The sequence below is a fragment of the Papio anubis genome, chromosome 1 (assembly GCF_008728515.1).
Source record: "Papio anubis isolate 15944 chromosome 1, Panubis1.0, whole genome shotgun sequence".
NCBI classification, from domain to species: domain Eukaryota; kingdom Metazoa; phylum Chordata; class Mammalia; order Primates; family Cercopithecidae; genus Papio; species Papio anubis.
Window position 1 is genome coordinate 128,412,556 of NC_044976.1, and position 22,429 is coordinate 128,434,984.

The 22,429-nt window shown below is 38.6% G+C and overlaps 1 protein-coding gene across 5 annotated transcripts in view; it reads right to left on the reverse strand.

The window, feature by feature from the left end:
* Positions 1 to 861: 861 nt before the first annotated feature.
* Positions 862 to 22,429, reverse strand: part of FCRL2 (Fc receptor like 2) — a 31,168-nt gene continuing 9,600 nt past the window's right edge. For 2 of the 5 annotated variants that reach the window (XM_021925180.2, XM_003892856.5), the window contains 8 exons: positions 22,130 to 22,417; positions 20,945 to 21,223; positions 20,569 to 20,685; positions 4,768 to 4,795; positions 3,992 to 4,077; positions 3,676 to 3,741; positions 2,004 to 2,032; positions 862 to 1,907 (listed from right to left, as the gene is read on the reverse strand). In XM_021925180.2, coding sequence (XP_021780872.1) covers positions 1,869 to 1,907; positions 2,004 to 2,032; positions 3,676 to 3,741; positions 3,992 to 4,077; positions 4,768 to 4,795; positions 20,569 to 20,685; positions 20,945 to 21,223; positions 22,130 to 22,417 — 932 coding nt within the window. In that variant the 3' untranslated portion in view covers positions 862 to 1,868. Of the gene's footprint in view, positions 1,908 to 2,003; positions 2,033 to 3,675; positions 3,742 to 3,991; positions 4,145 to 4,767; positions 4,796 to 7,979; positions 8,999 to 20,568; positions 20,686 to 20,944; positions 21,224 to 22,129; positions 22,418 to 22,429 lie in introns of those variants that run through there. The other 3 variants (XM_009183988.4, XM_021925182.2, XM_021925186.2) reach the window with 3 other exon arrangements.

Below are 22,429 nucleotides of genomic sequence, written 5' to 3' on the forward strand. Positions count from 1 at the left end.
AAAAATAAAAAGAATGAATAAGACCTACTTATTAATAGCACAATTATAATCAGTAGTAACTTAATTTTGTATTTTACAGTAACTTCAATAATGTAACTGGATTGTTTTAAATGCAAAGGATAAATGCCTGGGAGGATGGACACCCCATTCTTCATGGCATGATTATTATACATTGCATGCCTGTATCAGAATATTTCGTGTACCCCATAAATATATACACTTACTATTTATCTCATGTACCCCATAAATATATACACTTACTACATACCCACAAAAATTTTAAATTTTTCTTTGAAAAAGAAGAGAACAATAGAAGCTGGGGCCTCCTGGAGGGTGGAGGGTGAGAAGAAAGTGAGGATTGAAAAATTACCTATTGAGGGCTGGGCGCGGTGGCTCCTGCCGGTAATCCCAGCACTTTGGGAGGCCGAGGCCAGCAGATCATGAAGTGAGAAGATCAAGACCATCCTGGTTAACATGGTGAAAACCCGTATCTACTGAAGATATACAAAATTAGCCGGGCATGGTGGTTAGTGCCTGTAGTCCCAGCTACTAGGGAGGCTGAGGCAGGAGAATGGCGTGAACCAGGGAGGTGAGCTTGCAGTGAGGTCGAGATCACGCCACTGCACTAACCAGAGCGAAACTCCGTCAAAAAAAAAAAAAAAAAAGAAAAAGAGAAATTACCTATTGAGTACTAGGCTAATTACCTTGGTAACAAAATAATCTGTACACCAACCCCTGTGACATGCAATTTACCCATATAACACACCCACAGATGTACCCCCTGAACCTAAAATATAAGCTGGAAGAAAAAAAAAAGGAAAATGTGCATTCACAGAGAAAAGAAAATATGACAGTATCGAATCCATAGAATATTTATATTTTATTCTATATACTTATAAAAATAATATCATAGTTTATTGCAAACACATGTTTACTATGTGAAAAATCACAATTTTGCAACTGTAGGCATACGTTGGTGATATTGCAGGTTCAGTTCCAGACCACCAAAATAAAGCAAATATTGCAATAAAGCGAGTCACACAGATTTTTTTTGTTTCCCAGTGCATATAAGTTATGTTTACACTCAACTCTATGCACATAAAGAAGAAAATCTGGAGGAAATGGCTAAATTCCTGGAAACATACAATCTCCCAGGATTGAACCAGGAAGGGGCAGAAACGCTTCCTAGACAAATATCAAGCTCTGAAGTTGAATTAGTATTAAAAAACTTACCAACCAACATAAAAGCCCTAGACCAGATGGATTCACAGCTGAATTCTACCAGATGTACAAAGAATAACTGGTACCAATCCTGCTGAAACTATGCCAAAAAATCAAGGAGGAAGGGCTCCTTCCTAACTCATTCTATGAAGCCAGCATCAGCCTGATACAAATATTCTGGCAGAGACACAGTGGAAAAGATAATTTCAGGCCAATATTCCCTATGAACATATTTGCAAAAATTCTCAACAAAACATTAGCAAACTGTATCCAGCAGCACATAAGTAAGTTAATATACTACTATCAAGTCGTGTTCTCATCACCTCACAGTAGATGAAGGTGAGACCTTGTATCTCTTGCTTATTCTTCCCTCAACCCTTTACACACTGATTGCTTAAGAGAAGGTAGCAGAAATAATTTACTTGCACAGTGTCTGAATGTAGTAACAGTTCAATGAATATTAATGAGTAAAAGAAGATATTGGAGAAGGAACATGATCAGAACAAAAATGATGACAGGAGGTGGCTCCTGAAGCATGTTGTGGCTGTGGCAGGTGATAAGCCTCGAGCATTTACATAAGGTTTTATGGCAAGTCTTAATGATGCCCCATCCTTGTTGTTGATCTTCCCTTCTGATTCCTCCAAGTGTTATGATTTCTTCACAGAAGAGTAGATGACTTGGGAGTCCTGGGAGAGACATACAGGAATAAGGAAAGAAGTGATCAAGAAAATAAATAGGGTGGAGGAAGGAAAGATGAAGAACTTCCAAGGAGTCTAGCTCACCTTGTTCTCCAGAAGTGTCCTGATGTTTGCTGTTAAGAAAAAAGTAATAGTTCTGAGCTCTTGCATTCTTACTTAGGCCTCACTCCCAGACTTTATGCCCCAGGGCATATAACTACTATGCTTAGTGTGTGGAATTCCATTTTCTCCTGTTCTGTAAAATCCTTTCTTAAAGTTGTTAATGCTGAAGTCCTTCTAAGACTCTATCCATCTTCCAAGCCCTCCACCAGCACTTACTAACGAAGTGCTTCTCTTCTCTAAGGCAACTTCCCATAGGTCATTGTCTTTATACTTTTTTCCTCTTGCCTTCTCTATTACAGCACTCTGTCAGGGCTGTTTCCTGTTGTTTCTTCATGTTCCTGAGATAACCAACCATGTGTGGTTCACCTCAGTACATAGAAGGAAATTGGAGTCGAATCATAGATAACAGAAAACAGACTCTGAATCATACAGTATTTTGAGTCTGGTTGCAGGAGCTGCTTAGTGATGTCTGCTTCTTTTCCCCTTTTTCCAGGTATGCACAGTGGGATGACATCCCCTTCCTTTCCCTGAAGATTTACAGCCAGAAACTTGGAAAATGACTGCACTTTTTGATTCTGCTAGGCTGGTCAGACAGAGAAAAAGAATGCTAGAGTAATCAACTCCCTATAGGAAGTTGAAGTGGCACAAATCTAAGCAAGGCAGGCAGAGGACCCAGCTTCAGAGGCTCAGAGGAGAGTAGCTAAATGACTACTGACCAGGAAATCAGCCAAGCTGTCAAGAGCCACTGGCTCCATCAGAGGCAACCAGGAGCACAGAACAAAGGATAGCTTTTAGGGTTGTTGGTATAAGGGTTATAGTTTTAAGGGCACTGGAGCAGAAGCTTAAAGGACACTCCTCTGCACTGCTGCAGAACTCAGCAGTTCCTGCAAAACTACATGTCGAAGTGAAAATTCTCTAGGTCATGTTGATTTATTCAGTTATTCCTCCCATCCCATATGAAGACTGCAGATCCTTCAAAGGAGACACTTTAATGACCCTGTTCACCTGAGAGAATTCCTCTTGGACTTTAGACATGCTCACTCTTGCCTGACTTCCTTCTTTTGCCTTGAATCTTAGATTCTCCCTGACTATCTAATGCCATTCAAATGAAGACTTATTATACCATCTCCCTATTTTTTTTTAAGTTTGGTTTCTTCATAAGAGCCTACCTCCAGGTATCTCTTGCTCCCTCCTGGATCAACAGATTTCCTATCAAGGGCAAGCGATGTATTAAAGCCTCTATTGCTGGCCGGGTGCAGTGGCTCACACCTGTAATCCCAGCATTTTGGGAGGCTGAGGCAGGTGGATAACTTGAGGTCAAGAGTTTGAGACCAGCCTGGCCAACATGGTAAAACCCCGTCTCTACTAAAAAATACAAAAATTAGCTGGGCATGGTGGCACATGCCTGTCATCCCAGTTGCTCAAGAGTCTGAGACAGGAAAATCGCTTGATTTTCCTGTCTCAGCTCACAGGAGGAGATTGCAGTGAGCTGACATTGCACCACTGCTCTCCAGCCTGGGCAACAGAGCAAGACTCCTTCTAAAAAATAGATAAATAAATAAATAAATAATAAATAAATAAAGCCTCTATTGCATACAATGCATGACTTTCCTGTGAATATGCATCTGACAAGAAGCACTTTGTAGTTTCTCACCTGAGCTTTCTGGCTGCTGGATGCTCCAGACCTGAGAATAAACCACATCCACATCTACAGAGCCCACTGCAGGGAGAAGACAAGAGTTCACAGATGTTAGTGGCCAAGGGTTCACTTCACACACATCTTCCCCATCCCTGGCTTAATGATTATATCCTTCCTCCCAACCCCAACATGATTCTGAGAGAGTCATTTATTTATTGAGAATGGCTGGGCCTCAGGGGTTGAGGTGCTTAGACCACCTAATGGTCTCTACTCCTGTCTCCTCTTTCTTTTCTGCCTCAGCCTCAGAGCCCCTCCCAGTGGAGACACTCACCATTGACATACACTGGCTGCAGCTCCTCCATTTTTGGGATTGGGCTTGAATAGGTGAACTCCTGAGGATTCAGCCTGCAATCACCTCTGTGAGAAAGTGAATTAACTGCATGATAGTCCCCAGGGCAGTGAGTGAGAACAGAAGGGAGACTGGCTGAGGAGAGAGCAGGTAAAAGCCCTGCAGTCATGGCTCTCTGCTTGGGTGATTTGATGGCCCTTTGTATAGACTGTCTACTTGGATATGGCCAAAATGTTCTGTTCCTTATCTTGGCTTTTTCAAAAGTTATAAATAAGACAATGATATTGCTCCAGAATCTTTTTTTTTTCTTATAAACTGTCATAAAACTTTGCCTGCCTTTTTCTCATTACTTTATCTCTCTCACTCCTTCTTGTACTCTGGACATATACTATATACCTATAGCACAGTATGTCCCTTGAGGAAATACACTTTTTGTGTGTATGTTCATTCCTCTAAATAGCTAACAAAAACTTACTTATACATTAAAGATATTCAATAATCTTGAATATATGAATTTATGTATTAATTTAAATGTATGTAATCCTATACAAGATAACACCTAGGATCATGTGGACCACCTTAAGACAGTGCCTTGGTGGCATAAATGTAATGCAGTAGAGACAAGAGTAAGTATTATAGAAAGATATCATGTTAATTACATAGCCTCAATCTCAACATACAAGCAGAGTACAGTAGGTATTTAAAACTGAATGAAGGAGACCTCTAGAATTAAAATTTTTACTAGGAAGAGTTCTCACCTAGGTTCATTAGTGGCAGAACTTTCTCCTGAAATGCAAATAAAACAAAATTCATTTCAGAGAAGGAAGCTTTATCTCTTAAAATTTTGACATGATTTAACTACATATAATCGGCTGGTAAGACATAGGATATAGAAGAGTAATCCAACTGTATTTCATCTAAATGGCTGCTTATATATTCCAACACAACTAGTTGTCAGTAAAATAATTCATTCTTTTTTCCCCACTGATTTAAAATGCCACTTGAAATGGCAAACCTTGCATGCACTGGTAACTGTTTCTTGATTTTCTATTCTGTTCTATTGTCTCTTTGGCTATTCATGTACAAGTACAATGTTGTTTTAACTATCATAATGTATAACATATTTTAACCGTTGATGACTGATTTTATTTTATTGCTCTTCTGTATTAGATTTTATGCAGCCATTCTTAATATTTAAACGTTTGATATTTGCAACACCTAGTCTGTAGGAGTGACCTTGGGGCTAGGCTGGATATTGACATTTGTAAGGCAAACTAGGCCATCTCTTGTACCTTTTGCTTTGTGGAGAGATGTAAAACAAGAAACACAGCATATTAGCATAGATGTATCAGCTGTGTCTTTAGAGAGAATCCTCATAGTGATCCAGGAGATATTTTCTAGTCCTCCAGTTAATACCTCAGAAACAATGCCACATAGATGTGTATAGGGGCCACCCTGCCTCAAAAGCTTCATGCTTGGTAGAAATCAGTATCACTTGTAACACCCATGAGTGTATGTGTGTAGCTTCCAGAGGTCACCACTACAAGAGACATGCTAAATTTCAAGAGTTACATTGCACTTGGGGATACCCCAGCTGTGCTTCCCATCAGGCTTATATAATCCTAGTCAAAGTCCTCCCAGTTTAGATGCAGTTTGCCAATCATGGAAAAGACTGCTAGTAGCTCAGTCAATATTTCAGCTTTGTTAGGCTTTACAGAAAATAGAGCTAGAAAATTAACTTTGATTTAGTTTGCCAAGGAGAAGGTAAAACTTCTTTATAATTAGCTTGTTTAGTCTTCAAGGAAAGGCATGACCTCAGAATTGTCTACCAAGCCAAACCGTCGTTAAAGCATAAGTCGGGGGAGTCGGTCATATTCAAACATGTATTAAATAAACGTATATGTTTCCAACAACTCCTTCTTGAAGAAATTACTTTAAAATAGACTTCAAAAATAGTTCTACTATCTAAGCACTTTTGAATAATAACAAAATCTGGTGATACATTGGCTCACAAAGAAAACCTCCAAAATATTCCAAAAATCAACATGGTACACATAATATTCCTTGATCATAATGGAACTGGTAATTCATAACAAAACTTGAAAAAAATTGACATATGTCTATAATTTATCAATTTAAAGGAAGCAAGTCTTAAGTAACTAAATACATATACAAATATATAAGAAAAAAAGAAGACTATCTAATTTGTTCAAAAGAATAAAACTAACAAAAATAGAAGGCAATAACTAACAAAGATAAAAGCAGAATTCCAGAATTAGAAAGAAATATTGGTAGATAAAATAATAAATTCTAAGAGTTTTACCATACAGGAGATAGAGGCACTATCTTTCTAGATGATTACATTTCAAAGGGACGGCTTCCAAGTCTTAGAGATAGACATTTCTGGGTTGTAAAACTGGCAAGAGGCTAAGAGAAGATTTACATCTCAATGAGGCAGAGAAAGAATTTACAATCGCAAGTTCTCTAAAGCAAATGCTCTAAGAAAAGGGAGATGAGGAGCCTATAGTCAATTTGAGGACAATATTAAGGCCAGCTTGGTGTGGGGAGGAGAGCCCTGTGTAGACACATGCCTGAGGAATCTTAAGGAGCAAACTTTCTCTTGACAAGCAGATAAAGGAACATTTATTTCAGGGGAGATATGGTCATCTGCTGGAGGCAGGAGCTGCATTTTTACAGGTGGGTGCAATGGTGTGCGAATGTTTCTTGTGGATGGACTTGAACCCTGTGGAAGAGAGGCATAGCTTGAAGCCATTTCAAAATCTGGCCAAGAGGACTTCCTGAAGAGGTATGGGGTTCCAAAATAAGGATGGAGGGGAAGGGGAAGAAGGCTTTAGATTCTTAGAAACTGAAGAGAGATGTTAAGTGCTCAGCTGGAGAAAAATGAATCACCTGCATCACAAGATGCAGGCAGGTAATGTTAATAGTTGGGGGGCTCTGGAGAATTCAGAGACACACCCCCCAAATAGGAGCTGATTTTCTCAACCCAGCAAACCTGGAAAGTCAGCTTTTTTGGAGCCAGGAAATCAGTGCCAACCATGGGGGCTTCAAAAACAGAAGCAACTCAAGGAAAGAAAGAAACATCTGGCCAGAACCCTTTCTGTATTGCAGAAGGCTGGCCTGAAGAGGGTCTGAGATGAGTGGGTGGGAGGTGAATGCTTTAACTTTGAGATTCAGAAAGCTGATTAATGAACAAGCACTCTATGGAGAAACTATGTTTTTGCTGTTGTTTGCCTAAAATTATGTAGGAGTGATATGGTGTGGCTGTGTCCCCACCCAAATCTCATCTGGAATTCCCACATGTTGTGGGAGGGGCCCAGTGGGAGGTAATTGAATCATGGGAGCAAGTCTTTCCCGTGCTGTTCTCGTAATAGTAAATAAGACTCACAAGATCTGATGGTTTTAAAAAGAGAAATTTCCCTGCACAAGCTTATCTCTTTGCCTGCCACCATCCACATAAGATGTGACTTGCTCCTCCTCGTTTTCTGCCATGACTGTGAGGTTTCCACAGTCAGGTGGAACTATAAGTCCAATTAAACCTTTTTCTTTTGTAAATTGCCCAGTCTCAGGTGTGTCTTTATTAGCAACATGAAAACCGACTAATACAAGGAGTAAGTGGATGGAGTATGGGCCTGCCTGTGATTTCTACCAGAGTCGGGGAAAATATAATCCTCCAAGAGTATGAATGGGCAGTGGAAAAGGAAGATAAAAAATTAAGTTTTATGGTTGCACTCTAAGAGCACCCTTGTTCGGTGAATCAGTTATCATACCAAAAATTAATCAATATCTCAGGAATAAACTTAGCAAGAAATGATGAAAGCCTATATAAGTAAAACTCTAAAATACTATGACTCAAAATTTACCAAAAGTAGACACACCCTTTGATAGAAAAATTTCTCATTATAAAGCTGTCAATTCTTCCTTAATTAATCTCAAAATTTAAGAGAATCCTAACAAAAATACTTTATTGAGAGACACTGATTATATTGCTTGTGGGGAAAAACAAATAAGCAATAATATCCAGAAAAATTCTGTAAGAATAACATAGTCATGATGGGAACAACCTTAATGGAAGAAAAAAATGTATTGTTATAAAGCAAAGGCATACAAGTCACATACACAAACACACGTATGCACATACTGATATACACACAAACAGAATAGGGCTTCAAAGTTAGATCTGAATACTATCAGATACTTAGTATAGCTGAACTGCTTTTATCCATAACACTTCTGTCACTGTGTGTGTGGGGTTTTTCTTCCCCATACCAGCCGATTTTCCAACTCTTAGGACACTAATTACAATTAAACTCAGTTCTGACACTACTCAGAGTTAGTGCAGACCCCACAGGTAAAGGGGCGTGTCCCGCAAAACTGCCCCCCGCTCCAGATGCCAATAATATGTCATGGGCCTCATATCCTTCTGATCAAATGGCTATAAATTGGAGATTCCCAGGACTCCTTCCTCAGTTTCAATAATTTGCTATATAGAGCTCGAAGAAACACTTCAGTTACTCTTACTGGTTTATTACAAAGGATATTATAAAAGATACAAATATACAACCAAATGAAAAACATTAGGTAAGACAATGTCTGGAAGTGTACTGGAGTGTCTGTTCCCAAGGGAATGGGGTGCTCTATCCTCTCAGTACACTGATGTATTCACCAACTGGCAAGTTCCCCAAATCCCATTGTTTAGGATTTTTATAGTTGTCCAATTACATAGGTATGATTGATTAAATCATTGGCAATTGGTGGTTAGATGAATCTTCAGTCACTCTCCTGTCCTCAGAGGTCCAGGGGTGGGGTTCGAAGTTCCAACCCTCTAATCACAAGGTTGGTGTTTCTGAAAACCAGCTCTCATATTGAAGCTATCCAGGAGCCCCTCTGTTGAGGATCATCTCATTAACATACCAAAGACACTCAACACTTAAGGAATTCTTAGAGTTTTAGGAGCTCAGCAGTCAGGAACTAGGGACAAAGACCAAATATATTAAATAATTTCTTCTTATGTCACAATACCAGAGGATATTATAAAGGCATCACTTTACTTAAAAAAGATAATTAAACAAATTGCACAGAAATAATGAAATAGCTATCTGAAAAAAAAGATTAGATTCTAGTTCAGTACTTATTTAAAAAGATTTCTGGATGTGTCACAGATATTTGAACCAGAGCAACTCCATCTTGAATAGGAGTTGGGTAAAATGAGGCTGAAACCTACTGGGCCCTGTTCCCAGACAGGTAGGTATTCTAAGTCACAAGATGAAATAGTAGGTTGGCACAAGATACAGGTCATAAAGACCTTGTTGATCAAACTGGTTGCAGTAAAGAAGCCAGCAGAAGCCCAAAAAAACCAAGATAGAAATAAGAGTGACCTCTAGTTGCCCTCACTGCTATACTCCCACCAGTGGCATGATGGTTTACAAATGCCATGGCAATATCAGGAAGTTATCCAATATGGTCTAAAAAGGGGAGGCATGAATAATCCACCCCTTGTTTAGCGTATCATCAAGAAATAACCATAAAAATGGGCAATCAGCAACCCTTGGGGCTATTCTGCCTATGGAATAGTCATTCTTTTATTCCTTTACTTTCTTAATAAACTTGCTTTCATTGTACTGTATGGACTCGCCCTGAATTCTTTCTTACTTGAGATTCAAGAACCCTCTCTTGGGGTCTGGATCCAGACCCCTTTCCAGTAACAGACGGATCACAAATTTAAGCATAAATATAAAATGACATAATTCTAGAAGAAAATATGGGCCTGGCACAGTAGCTCACACCTGTAATCCCAGTACTTAGAGAGACCAAGACTGGTAGATCACTTGAGCTCAAGAGTTCAAGACCAGCCTGGGCAACATGGAGAAATCCCATCTCTACAAAAAATACAAAAATTAGCCAGTCACGGTGGTGCATGCCTGTGGTCCTAGCTACTCAGGAGGCTGAGGTGGGAGTATCACTTGAGTCCAGCAAGTTGAGGTTTCAGTGATCCGAGACTGCACCATTGCACTCTAGCCTGGGTGACAGAGCGAGACCCTGTCTCAAAAAAAAAAAAAAAAAAGAAAAAAAGAAAAGAAAAAAAACAAACAGAGAACATTTTTATCATCTAAGAATGGGGAAGACCTTCCAAAATAGGTTACCAAACCCAGAACCCATAAAAGAAGATATTGATAAATTAGAACACATAAAAATAATTATTTTTATAGTAAGAATTTCAATATGAAAGGCAATGCAAAGTGCAGACTGCAGACCCTTTTCACTATTCATACCTCAGACAAAGAGCTAATATATTTAGTATAAAAATATAATCTACAAATCCGTAAGAATGAGATTAAAAACCCAGCGTAAAATGATGAAACTATGTGAACAAAGAGCTCACCATAAATAGAAACATAAATAAAAACTACAGGGCATTAATGTTTCTCAATTGAGAAACAGGCAAAAAGTCAAAACTTACAACACTGTGTGGCTAGTGTGTCATAAACAAGCATGTTTATGACATGTCCTTATGAGAGTATAATTTAGTGCAACTATGAGTAACCCTTGACAATATCTATCAAACTAGAAAGGTATCTAATTTCAATCTAGAAATTTTATTTATAGGAATTAATTCTACAAGCATACTGTACATGCAAGAAATGACATCTAAAAGAAAAATTATTGTAGCATTGTATCATGTAAAACAACTTGAGATCATCTAAATCTCCATCAATAATAAATCATTAACATTAAGATAACTATTGCAAATCCATGAATAGAATGCTTTGCAACCAGTAAAAAGATATTACATTTCTATATATATTTATATCAAATAATTCTCAAATAATATTCATAGAAAAGTGAAGTATAGCATATAGTATGTTATTATTTGTGTGAAAATAAAGAATATGTATGTATACAAAGACATCATGTAAGTCTAAAATATCTCTGGAAAAATAAATGAGATATTGCTAATAGTGGGAGCCTCTGAGGAAGGGAACCAAGAGGTCCAGGAATAGGTGTAAGAGAAAGGATTACTTTTTACTGTCATATTCTTTGATATTGTTTGAATGCTTTACTAGATGTATTTGTAACATATTTATTCAGTTATTTATTTTAAAGAAGAAATAAAATATATTGGGCCACTCTGAAAAGGACTATATTGATAGTTTATTTTAGTTTATTTTAGGTTGACATAGAGGTATCATGGTCCTCATGATAAGAGATTAGCCAAAGAAAGAAAGCATTACTTTCATTAGGCAAGAGCCACTGCCTTGTCCTTATATTTCTATGCTGTACAAGGCTCAAAAGTAAATGATTTAGGGTATGGCTAATTTTTATAGGCGTCCGAGGACCTTCATGGAAGGAAAGGGATACTCTGACTTTCTTTAGTTATTAAATCATCTTTTGATAAATTGAGGAGGTCCCAATTAAGTCATCTACTTGAAAGAAAAAATTGTCTTAAGTGAAACTCACCATGAAATAAATTGCCAGTTTGGGATATCTGGCCAGGCATGGTGACTCATGCCTGTAATCCCAGTGCTTTGGGAGACCAAGCCAAGAAGATCATTTGAGCCCAGGAGTTCAAGACTAGCCTTAGCAATATATAAAGTCATCTCCAGAAGTAATTAAAAAATTGGCAAGGCATGGTGGTGCACTCCTGTGGTCCCATCTACTTGGGAAATTGAGCCAAGAGGATCACCTGAGCTTGGGACATCAAGGCTGCAGTGAGCCATGATCATACCACTGCACTCTGGCCTGAGTAGCAGAGTGACACTTTGGAAAAAAAAAAAGGTTGGATATCTGAAGATCAAAGCCATGAACTGAGATTGAAAACTTCTGAAGCAGCCTAATTTTGGAAGCAAATTTAGTAGACAATAATTTTGTGTGGTTATGTGCTTGTAAACTAAAAAGTAATAGGAAGATAGTATGTGAGGTAACACATATGTTAATTAGTTCAATCTAGCAATTCCACAATGTATACTTATTTGAAAATATCATGCTGTACATAAATATATACAATTTTTATCTGTCAGTTAAAAATTAATTAATTTTTTTTTAAAGTTACAAGAGTGGGAGTGCAGGTCAAAAACCATGTGGTAAATCCACGCAGTAAAGGCTCTCAATTTGTTCCTATCTTCTTGTATGCATTGTTTTGCAATGTGACTCTGTCATTTGTCAGCAAAGAGGTAGACAGTATTTCTCTACCGCTTGCATTTGGTTATGACCATACGACTTACTTTTTGATCAATAAGACAGTAACAAAAGTGACAAATTAGGAGGCTTATATTAGTACTTGTCCTTGTTTGGGCACATTTATAGACTAAATGTTTGTGTCCTGCCCAAATTCCATATACTGAAGTACTAATGCCAAATGCGATTACAGTTAGAAATAGAACCTTTATAGAAGTAATTAATTTTAAGTGAGGTCATAAGGGTGGAGTCCTGATACAACAGGATTAGTATTCTTATAAGTAGGGATGGGTTGATGGGTACAGCAAATCACCATGGCACATGTATACCTATGTAACAAACCTGTACGTTCTGCACATGTACCCCAGAACTTAAAGTATAAGTTTAATAAAAGAAGGGACAACAGAGAATTCGCTCTTTCTCTCTGCATGTACACAAAAAGAATTCATGTGAGCACATAGCAAGATAGTAGCTGCCCACAGCTAAGAGAAGAGGCTTCAGAATGAAACTTATCTTGCTGGCATCTTAATCTTAAACTTCTCAGCCTTTAGAATTGTAAGAAAATTAATTTTTGTTCTTTAAGCCACCCAATCTATGGTATTTTGTTGTGCTATCCCAAGAAGACCAAAACAGACACCCTACACTGTCTTCACAGGAAATAACAACTATTCTCTTTTGTAAGTATAAAACAGTTGAAGATGGTCTTGGTGTATCATGGCGTAGATCTGAGGTAACTTTCTCATTTTGTGGGCCAGGAAACAGAGCAGAGTTGGTTACCCGCATAGAGGGTGGCTATATCACCCCTGAAAGAGCAGTGATGAGGCAGGAAGCTCTATAAAAGAATAAGGAACTGGGAAGATATTCTGGGAATAAAGTAGCAGAGAGGGGTGCAGAAGTGTAATATCACACTTACTTAGATCATCTGTTTAAAAAATAAAACTTCCATTGAACTTGAGAATAGTGGCTTTCACAAAAGGGAAAAAAATACCTAGGAATACAACTAACCAACAAGGTGAAAGAACTCCACAGCAAGAATTACAAAACACTGCTGAAAGAAATCAGAGATGACACAAACAAATGAAAAAACATTCCATGCTCATGGATAGGAACAATCAGTGTTGTTAAGATGGCCACACTCTTCAAAGCTATTTACAGATTCAAGGCTATTCCTAGCAAATTACCAATTACATTGTTTATAAAATTAGGGGGAAAAAAATCTAAAATTCATTTGGAACCAAAAAAGAGCCCAAATAGGCAAAGCAGTCCCAAGCAAAAAAAAAAAAAGAAAGAAAAAAAAAAAAAAAAGAAAAAAGCTAGAGGGATAACACTATACAACTTCAAACTCTATCACAAGGCTACAGTAACCAAAACAGCATGGTACTGCTACAAAAACAGATACACAGACCAATGGAACATATTAGAGAACACAGAAATAAAGCCATTCAACTACAACCATCTGATCTTCTACAAAGCTGATAAACACAAGCAATGGGGAAATAACTCTCTATTTAATAAATGCTGATGGGATAACTGGTTAACCATATGAAGAATATTGAAACTGGACCACCACCTTTCACTGTATACAAAAATCAACTCAAGATGGATCAAATTCTTAAATGTAAAACCTAAAACTATAAAGATTTGATATGGTTTGGCTGTGTCCCCACCCAAATCTCATCTTGAATTGTAGTTCCCACAATCCCAACGTGTTGTGGGAGGGACCCAGTGGGAGGTAATCGAATCATGGAGCTGGTTACCCCCATGCTGTTCTCGTGCTAGTGAGTTAGTTCTCATAAGATCTGATGGTTTTAAAAAGGGCTTTTCCCCCTTTGCTTGGCACTTCTCTCTCCTGCTACCCTGTGAAGAAGGACATGTTTGCTTCCCCTTCTGTCATGATTGTAAGTTTCCTGAGGCCTTCCCAGTCATGTGGAACTGTGAGTCAATTAAACCTCTTTCCTTTGTAAATTATCTAGTCTTGGGTATTTCTTTATAGCATTGTGAGAACAGACTAATACAAGACTCTAGAAGAAAACCTAGGAAATACCGTTCTGGACATTGGCCAAAGATAAGACTTCATGATGAAGACTCCAAAAACAATTGCAATAAAAACAAAAAATTGACAAATAGGACCTAATTAAACTAAAGAGCTTCTTCACAGCAAAAGAAACTAACAGAGTAAATAAACAATCTGTAGAATGGAAGAAAATATTTGCAAACTGTGCATCCAACAAAGGTTTAATATCTAGAATCTACTAGGAACTCAAACAAATCAATAAGCGAAAACCGAACAACCCCGTTTAAAAATGGACAAAGGACATGAACAGATACTTCTCCAAAAAAGACATATATGCAGCCAAAAATCACATGAAAAAATGTTCAATATCACTAATCATTAGGGAAATGTAAATCAAAACCCCAATGAGATACCATCTCACACCAGTCCGAATGGCTATTAAAAAGTCAAAAAATGAGATGCTGATGAGGTTGCAGAGAAAAGGGAACACTTAACACATTGTTGATGGCAATGTAAATTAGTTCAGCCACTGTGGAAAACAGTCTGGATATTTCTCAAAGAACTTAAAATAGAACTACCATTTGGCCAAGCAATTTCATTACTGGATATATTCCCAAAGGAATATAAACCGTTCTACTGTAAAGACACATGCATGCATATGTCCATTGTAGCACTATTCACAATAGTAAAGACATGGAATCAACCTAGATGCCCATCAATAGTATACCAGATAAAGAAAATGTGTTACATATACACTATGGAATACTATGCAGCTATAAAAAATGAGATTATGTCCTTTGCAGCAACATGGGTGAAACTGGAGACCATTATTCTAAGTGAATTAACACAGGAACAGAAAACCAAATATCACATGTTCTCACTGATATGTGAGAGCTAAACGTTGAGTAAATATGAACACAAAGAAGAGTACAACAGACACTGGGACCTATTTGAGGGTGGAGGGAGGGAAGAGAGTGAGAATTGAAAAGCCACCTATTGGGGCCAGGTATGATGGATCACCCACGCCTGTAATGCCAGCACTTTGTGAGGCTGAGGTGGGTGGATTACTTGAGGCCAGGAGTTCAAGACTAGCCTGGTCAACATGGTGAAATGCCATCTCTTCTAAAAAAAAATACAAAAATTAGCTGGGTGTTATGGCAGGTGCCGGTAATCTCAGCTACCCAGGAAACTGAGGCAGGAAAATCGCTTGAACCCGGGAGGTGGAGGTGGCAGTGAGCCAAGATTGTTCACTTTCCAACCTGGAAGACAGAGTGAGACTTCACCAATAAAACAATAAAAGAAAGAAAGAAAGAGAGAGAGAGGGAGGGAGGGAAGGAAGGGCTGCCTATTTGGTATCATGCTGATTACCTGGGTGACAAAATTATCTGTACACCAAACCTGCAACACAACTAATTTACCCATGTAACAAACCTGCACATGTACCTCTTGAACCTAAAATAAATGTTGGAAGTAAAAAATAAAATAAAATACTGGCTTAAATGTTTACTATGTGGAAGAAAATTAATGAGTGTCCAAAGTTTATTTCACCTGTTGTAGTAGATAAGCATAAGAAAGCATTTTCCAAGAGTTTCAAAGCTATCATTGAGATTCTGATGTGCCCCATGTTTGTCCGGTATCTGATAGGTTAAAATAAATAACACCTTACTGACATAGGTGAAACTTATGCGAAGAGAATAGGTAAAGCCAGGTGGTGCAACAAAGGTAGGTTTCAGGCTTAGTAGATATAAGTTCTGGTCTGCCCTCTACTGGCTGAGTGACCACAAAAAAAAAACCTACTTAAATTCCCCAAGATTGTTAGACATAGAAAATAAGATACTTAGGTTGGGAGCGGTGGCTCACACCTATAATCCCATCACTTTGGGAGGCTGAGCCAGGCAGATAGCATCAGCTCAGGAATTCGAGACCAGCCTAGGCAACATGGTAAAACCCCATCTTTACAAAAAAATTAGGTGGGCATGGTGACATGGGCCTGTAGTTTCAGCTACTCAGGAGACTGATGTGGGAGGGTGGTTTGAGCCTGGGAGATCGAGACTGCGTGAACCAAGATCGTGCCACTGCACTCCAGCCTTGGCAACAGAGCAAGACCTTGTCTCCCCAGAAGGATACACTTAAAAATAACTTGATAATTACAGATAATATATGTAAACCTGCCATATGTGGTTTACACAATAATTGGGTCATTGGTAATTTTTTTTGAATTGCGAAATAGTAATAGGGCTCTCAGTATGACAAATCATTCTGATTTATCTAAATTCTTGACATTAAAAATAATATGTTACAAAAACAAATAGTCATGCTGAAAATGTGAAAAACACGGCAGCTTAAGGAATATGTTGGTTGTAAAAGGTAGATGCCTTCAAACTTCCAGTAGTGGTTACTGAATGCATTTGAACCAAATCTACTAAGGACAACTAGAAAAACTGGGCAAAAGAGTTTTAAAGTCTGTTTACAAGCATTGAAGTGGTAATAAGATAGTGAAGACTTGAGGAGACAAGAGAGCAGAGAGTATCAGGGAGCGTGAGGACAAGCCCACCCAACATGATTTTGCCCTTCCTCTGACCATGCCAGAGCACACAGAATGGGGGCCAGGGAATTGCCCAGCCCAGTGCACCACGATGGCACCTAACACTCTTCCAGGGGACCTGAGGTTGGGCTTACCAATTCTGCCACTATCACCACAACTGATACCTACCCGCATGCACCATCTGCAGGTCTGGAGTCTGACCTGCCCAGCCTATCACAGCTACTACCAACACCAGTATGCACTGTTTGGGACTCAGAGGGTGGACCTGCCACTGCCATTGCCCAAACCATGCTGGCTGCCCAGGGGCCTGAGAATCCTTTCACCTCCCTGGCCCAGCATTGCCACTTCAGGTATGTGACTAAGTCACTTGGAGGACCAAGAATTGGCACATTTTTTAACACTTTTATTCAAATTATTGGGGTACCAGATGGCAAAGACAGAATGAAAAGGTTAGAAAACCTATTTAACAAAATAATAGATGAAAACTTCCAAAGTCTAGCAAGAGATTTAGACATCCAGATACAAAACCTCTTAGATCCCCAAGCAGATACAATGCAAAAAGGTTTTTCCATGGCACATTATAATAAAACAGTCTGAAGTCAAATACAAGGACAGAATTTTTTAAATGGCAAGGGAAAAACCTCTAGTCACCTATAAAGAAAAACAAAACAAAACAAAACAAAACAGAAACACACTCCAACCTTCCAGGCCAAGAGAGAATGAGATGAAATATTCAAAGTGCTAAAATAAATAAAGTGCCAGTGAAGGAAACCAAATCCAGCAAAATATTCTTCATAAATAAGGAGAAATAAAACCTTTCCCAGACAAGCAAAAGTTGATGAAATTCATCACCACTAGCCCAGCCCTGCAAGAAATGCTTAAGGGAGTCCTAAACCTAAAAGCGAAAAGACAATACTTACCATCATGAAAATGCATAGGTATAGCCAGGAGGTGCAACAAAGTTAGGCTTGGTAGTCAGGTACTGATTGAATAAACATTGCAAACCACTTAAATTCCCCAAGATTGTTAGATGTAGAAAATACACACTAAGAGAAAAAACAACAAGGAATACACAAAACAACCAGACAACAATTAATATGACAGGAAGCAAACTTTACATATCAATAATAACCTTGAATGTAAATTGATTAAATTCTTTACTGAAAATATATAGGCGGGGTGCGGTGGCTCACGCCTGTAATCCCAGCACTTTAGGAGGCCAGGGCGGGAGGATCATTTGAGGTCAGGAGTTCCAGACTAGCCTGGCCAACATGGTGAAACCGCGTCTTTACTAAACATACAAAAAAATTAGCCAGGCGTGGTGGCAGGTGCCTGTAATCCTAGCTACTTGGGAGGCTGAGGCAGGAGAATCACTTGAACCCAAGAGGCAGAGGTTGCAGTGAGCCAAGATTGCGCCACACTCTGCACTCTAGCCTTGTGACAGAGCAAGACTCCACCTCAAAATAATAAATAAATAAATAAACAACAGTTAAAAAAAAAGACAAAAATAAAGGGATCAATCCAGCAAGAGGTTATAGATGATATATATGTACTTAACACCTGAGCACCCAGATTCATAAAGTAAATATTACTTAAAAAAGAGAGATAGACTTTGATACAATAATAGCGGGGTAATTCAACACTTCACTCTTTGCATTAGACAGATCATTCGAATAGTAAATCAACAAAGAAACATTGAAATTAAACTGCACTTTAGACCAAATAGCCTTAACAGGCATTTATAGAACATTTTGTTTACATTTACAGAATATACATTTTTCTCACTTATACATGGAACAGTCTCCATAATAGACCATATGTTAGGCCACAAAACAAGTCCCAACAAATTATTAAAATCAAAATCATATCAAGTATCTTCTCAGACCACAAGGATATGAAACTAGAAATCAATACCAAGATAAATTTTGAAAACTGTACAAATAAGTGGAAATTAAACAACATGCTCCTAAACAACCATTGGGTCAATGAAGACATTAAGATGGAAATCAAAAATATCTGAAACAAATTAATATGAAAATGTAACGTACTAAACCCTGTGGGATACAGCAAAAGTAGTGCTAAGAGGAAAGTTTACAGCAATAAACAACTACGTCAAAAAAGTAGAAAGAATTCAAATTAGCAATCTAATGAAGTACCTCAAGGAACTAGAAAACCAAGAACAAACTAAATTAAAAATTAGCAAAAGGAAAGAAATGATAACAGAACAGAACCAAATTAAATAGAAACTAAAAAAAAAAAAATACAAAGGATCAATAAAACAAAAGTTGGTCCTTTGAAAAGAAAAACAAAATTGATAAACTGCTAGCTAGACTAACCAAGAAAAGAAGACCCCAATAAACATAATCAGAAATGAAAAAGCAGACATTACAACTGACACCAAATAAAAAAAAATCATCAGAGATTATTGCAAATAAACAGGAAAACCTACAAGAGATGGATAAATTCCTGGAAACAGACAATTTACCAAGATTGAATCAGACAGAAATAGAAAACCTGAGTAAACCAATAATGAGTGGCAAGATTGAACCATTAATAATCAGCTTCCTAACAAAGAAAAGTCGAGGACTGGATGGATTTACTGCCAAATTCTACCAAATGTATAAAGAATTAATACAAATCCTCCTCAAACCATTCCAAAAAAATTGAAGAGAGGGGAATTCTCTCTAACCCATTCTACAAGGATAGAATTACCCTGATACCAAAATCAGACATGAATACAATCAAAAAAGAAAACTACAGGCCAATATCCCTGATGAACATAGACACAAAAATCTTCAACAAAAGATGGAGAGGGGCGCAGGGAGAAAAACCTAACTTCTGAAATCATTTGTTCCATGGAGCATTTACTGATTGCAGAGAGAACACCAAGAGTCTTGTGCTTTTGACAGTGTTTTGGGGTTTGGAGACATAGCAGTTTCGAACTCATGGTGTTATATGTGGAAATTTTAAAAATATGGTTTAAAATTCTTTGACAGTTCTCCCATTTAGAGATGAAGTCTGTGCCCTCTCCACTGATACCTGGGCAAGTTTGAAGCACCAGGACATAATAAAATTGCCGTAGAAGTGACACAACATCATACTTTTTGGAATTCATTGATTAAATGTATTGCAGCTTCATTATCACACTTGCTTTTTGGAGCCTGAACCAAAATGTTAAAAGTTTGACTACTTTAAGGTCATCATGCTGTGAGGAAATCCAGGCCATGTTGAGAGGCTGCATATATGTGCTCTAGTTGACTCTTAGCTGAAATTGCAAACTATAGCCGGCATCAGCGGCCAGACATATGGGTAAAGATGGCTTCTTATGGTCTATATCATGGATCCAAGAATTCAAGGAGTCATTGCTCTTTTCATAAAGAAGGTGGCTAATAAGAAATGGATAAATAAAAAGAAAAAAGAGCACATTAAATTGTTTGCGTTCCTTTAAATCTGGCTCCTTACTCCATTTTGCTCTGTTGTACATAAGCTAATTATACCAGTTGAAAATTACTAAATGGCAATTAAAAATTAGACTTTTTAATTTAAAAGTCAAGCATGGAGGGAATGTGTAAATAATTTAATCTCAAGTGACTATGCACGGGGAACAACGACATATTGTATAATTAGCAGTATGACCACATTGAGCATTGCACAGAGTCTTGCAGAATTGTGAAGCATAAAAAGAAATTATTGGATTTTGGAGCGTTTTCTTTTCTTTCTTTCTTTTTTTTTTTTTTGTAATTTCAATCTGTATTAGTAGTGGAAAGGTCAGAGCAAAATATGGAAAATCCAAATAGTAGATACAACCTGATATCTTGTGGAACAAGGAATACAACAGCAAAGCAACACCAATGAAAACAAGGACACCAAACAGTCCCCAGAGAACTCCAGCTGTCATGAGGTCTCTTCTATGGCCATCAGGTCCTAAGGAAAGAAAGCAGTGCTTCAGCCCCAGAGGTTAAAGACTTGGGCCCTTCATATAAATGCTATATAGGGATGGTAAATACAAATTCATGTAAGAGATCATTGAAGTGGAGTCTGTACTCTTCAGGTTGGTGTGGGGAGAAGAGAAGCAACTGGACGCTGAGATCACGTTCTCCCTCTTCACACACAGCAGACATCTCCAGGCTGGTGAGACACAGCCATTGTCACCAAACTCTGTATCCAGGTAACACCCACCCACCTGAGATGGAGACTGGCACTGCCTCACTGTGCTGGGCCCCCAGGCCATTGTCAGCCTCACAGGAGTAGTTTCCAGAATGTTCTGCAGTCAGAGAGAGGTTGAAGGAGGCCCCTCCTCCAGAGGGGGCTGAGCTGTTCCCCAGGGTGACATCCTTTTGATAAAATCGGTACAGGATTGGGGGAGAGCCTCTCAGGGCCTCACAGTGAAGCTCCAGCAGGTCCCCCACTGCAGTCTGGGCCCCAGGAGACCTGAGGGTGAGGACGGGGCGAGACACTGGAACTGACAGACACAGAGGGGCTATCAGAAAAGATTTGTGATGCTGCAATAGATTCACAAACTGCCATCCTGCAGGCTCAGCAAAGGGCCTGGCCCTGTGGCTGTTGCATACTTTCCATTCTCACATTTCCACTAAAACAGTTAGAGGTAATTTTCTCAACAATATATTTAGATGTTTGAGGGGAATATTAGTTCTGGGTGCTGCCTACAGACACGGTCATCTGCTGTTCTCATCTGATTGTTTTCCTGTGCCCATCCAGCTCCCTTCATATTTCTTTTTTTTTTTTTTTGTATCCTATAATTTTTTATTAGGAAATAATTGTGAGATTTCTATAATATTATAGTTGTTCCTGGGAAAATTGATACATAGGAGCATTTCTAAGCATGTATTTAGGTATGTTTGTTCAGCCCAGTTCAGGACTGTAGGACTGGGTTAGAACGAAAACGGCTACTTGGTTACACCACCAGGTAATTTTCCACACCAGTAAATCACCAATAACATGGCTCCAAATGTCTCCCTTTGGGTGCAGTTTCGGCAAGCTAGAAACACTCTAATCACTCTGAAGGAGATGACATAAAATGAAGCCGGTTGTTACCACTGTGAACCTTTTAGATCCATGATACTTCCTGGCCCAGAGCCCAAAGGTTTCATGTAATAGGTGTTTTATTATCCTATTTTAGGAGTGCAAGAATGCTTTTGCTTCATAATCAATTACAGCCCTCTTTATATTTCCTTCTACAAAAAGAAACAGGTCAGCAGTCTAACCTGCAAGGGTAACCCATTTTCAAATTGCTTTTGGTTCTCCACAACACTAATCCCTGGGGCCTCCTGAAATTTCCTCAGAACTTCTGTGTACCATGACCTTGGTTTGGGAATTTCTGGAAAATATGAATGAGAGTATCACTCACTTCTCACAGGGATATTCACCACTTTGCTCTGGATAGACTCATGGCCGTTGTCAGCTCTACAGTAATATTTGCCGGCATCACTCTCCTTCACAGCTGGGATCTCCAGCTCTGCTGACAAGGAATGCTGGGTTTTCATTCCCAGACTGGTTCCTGTGGCCTCTCTGTACCAGGAGAATGTGACATTTCCTGTACCCGCAGTCACTGAGCAGAGCAAGATCAGTTTTTGTCCTTCAGTCACCTGTCCCCCGGGGGCCCGGGTCTCCAAGCTTACGTTAGAGATGGGGATTCCTAGATGGATAT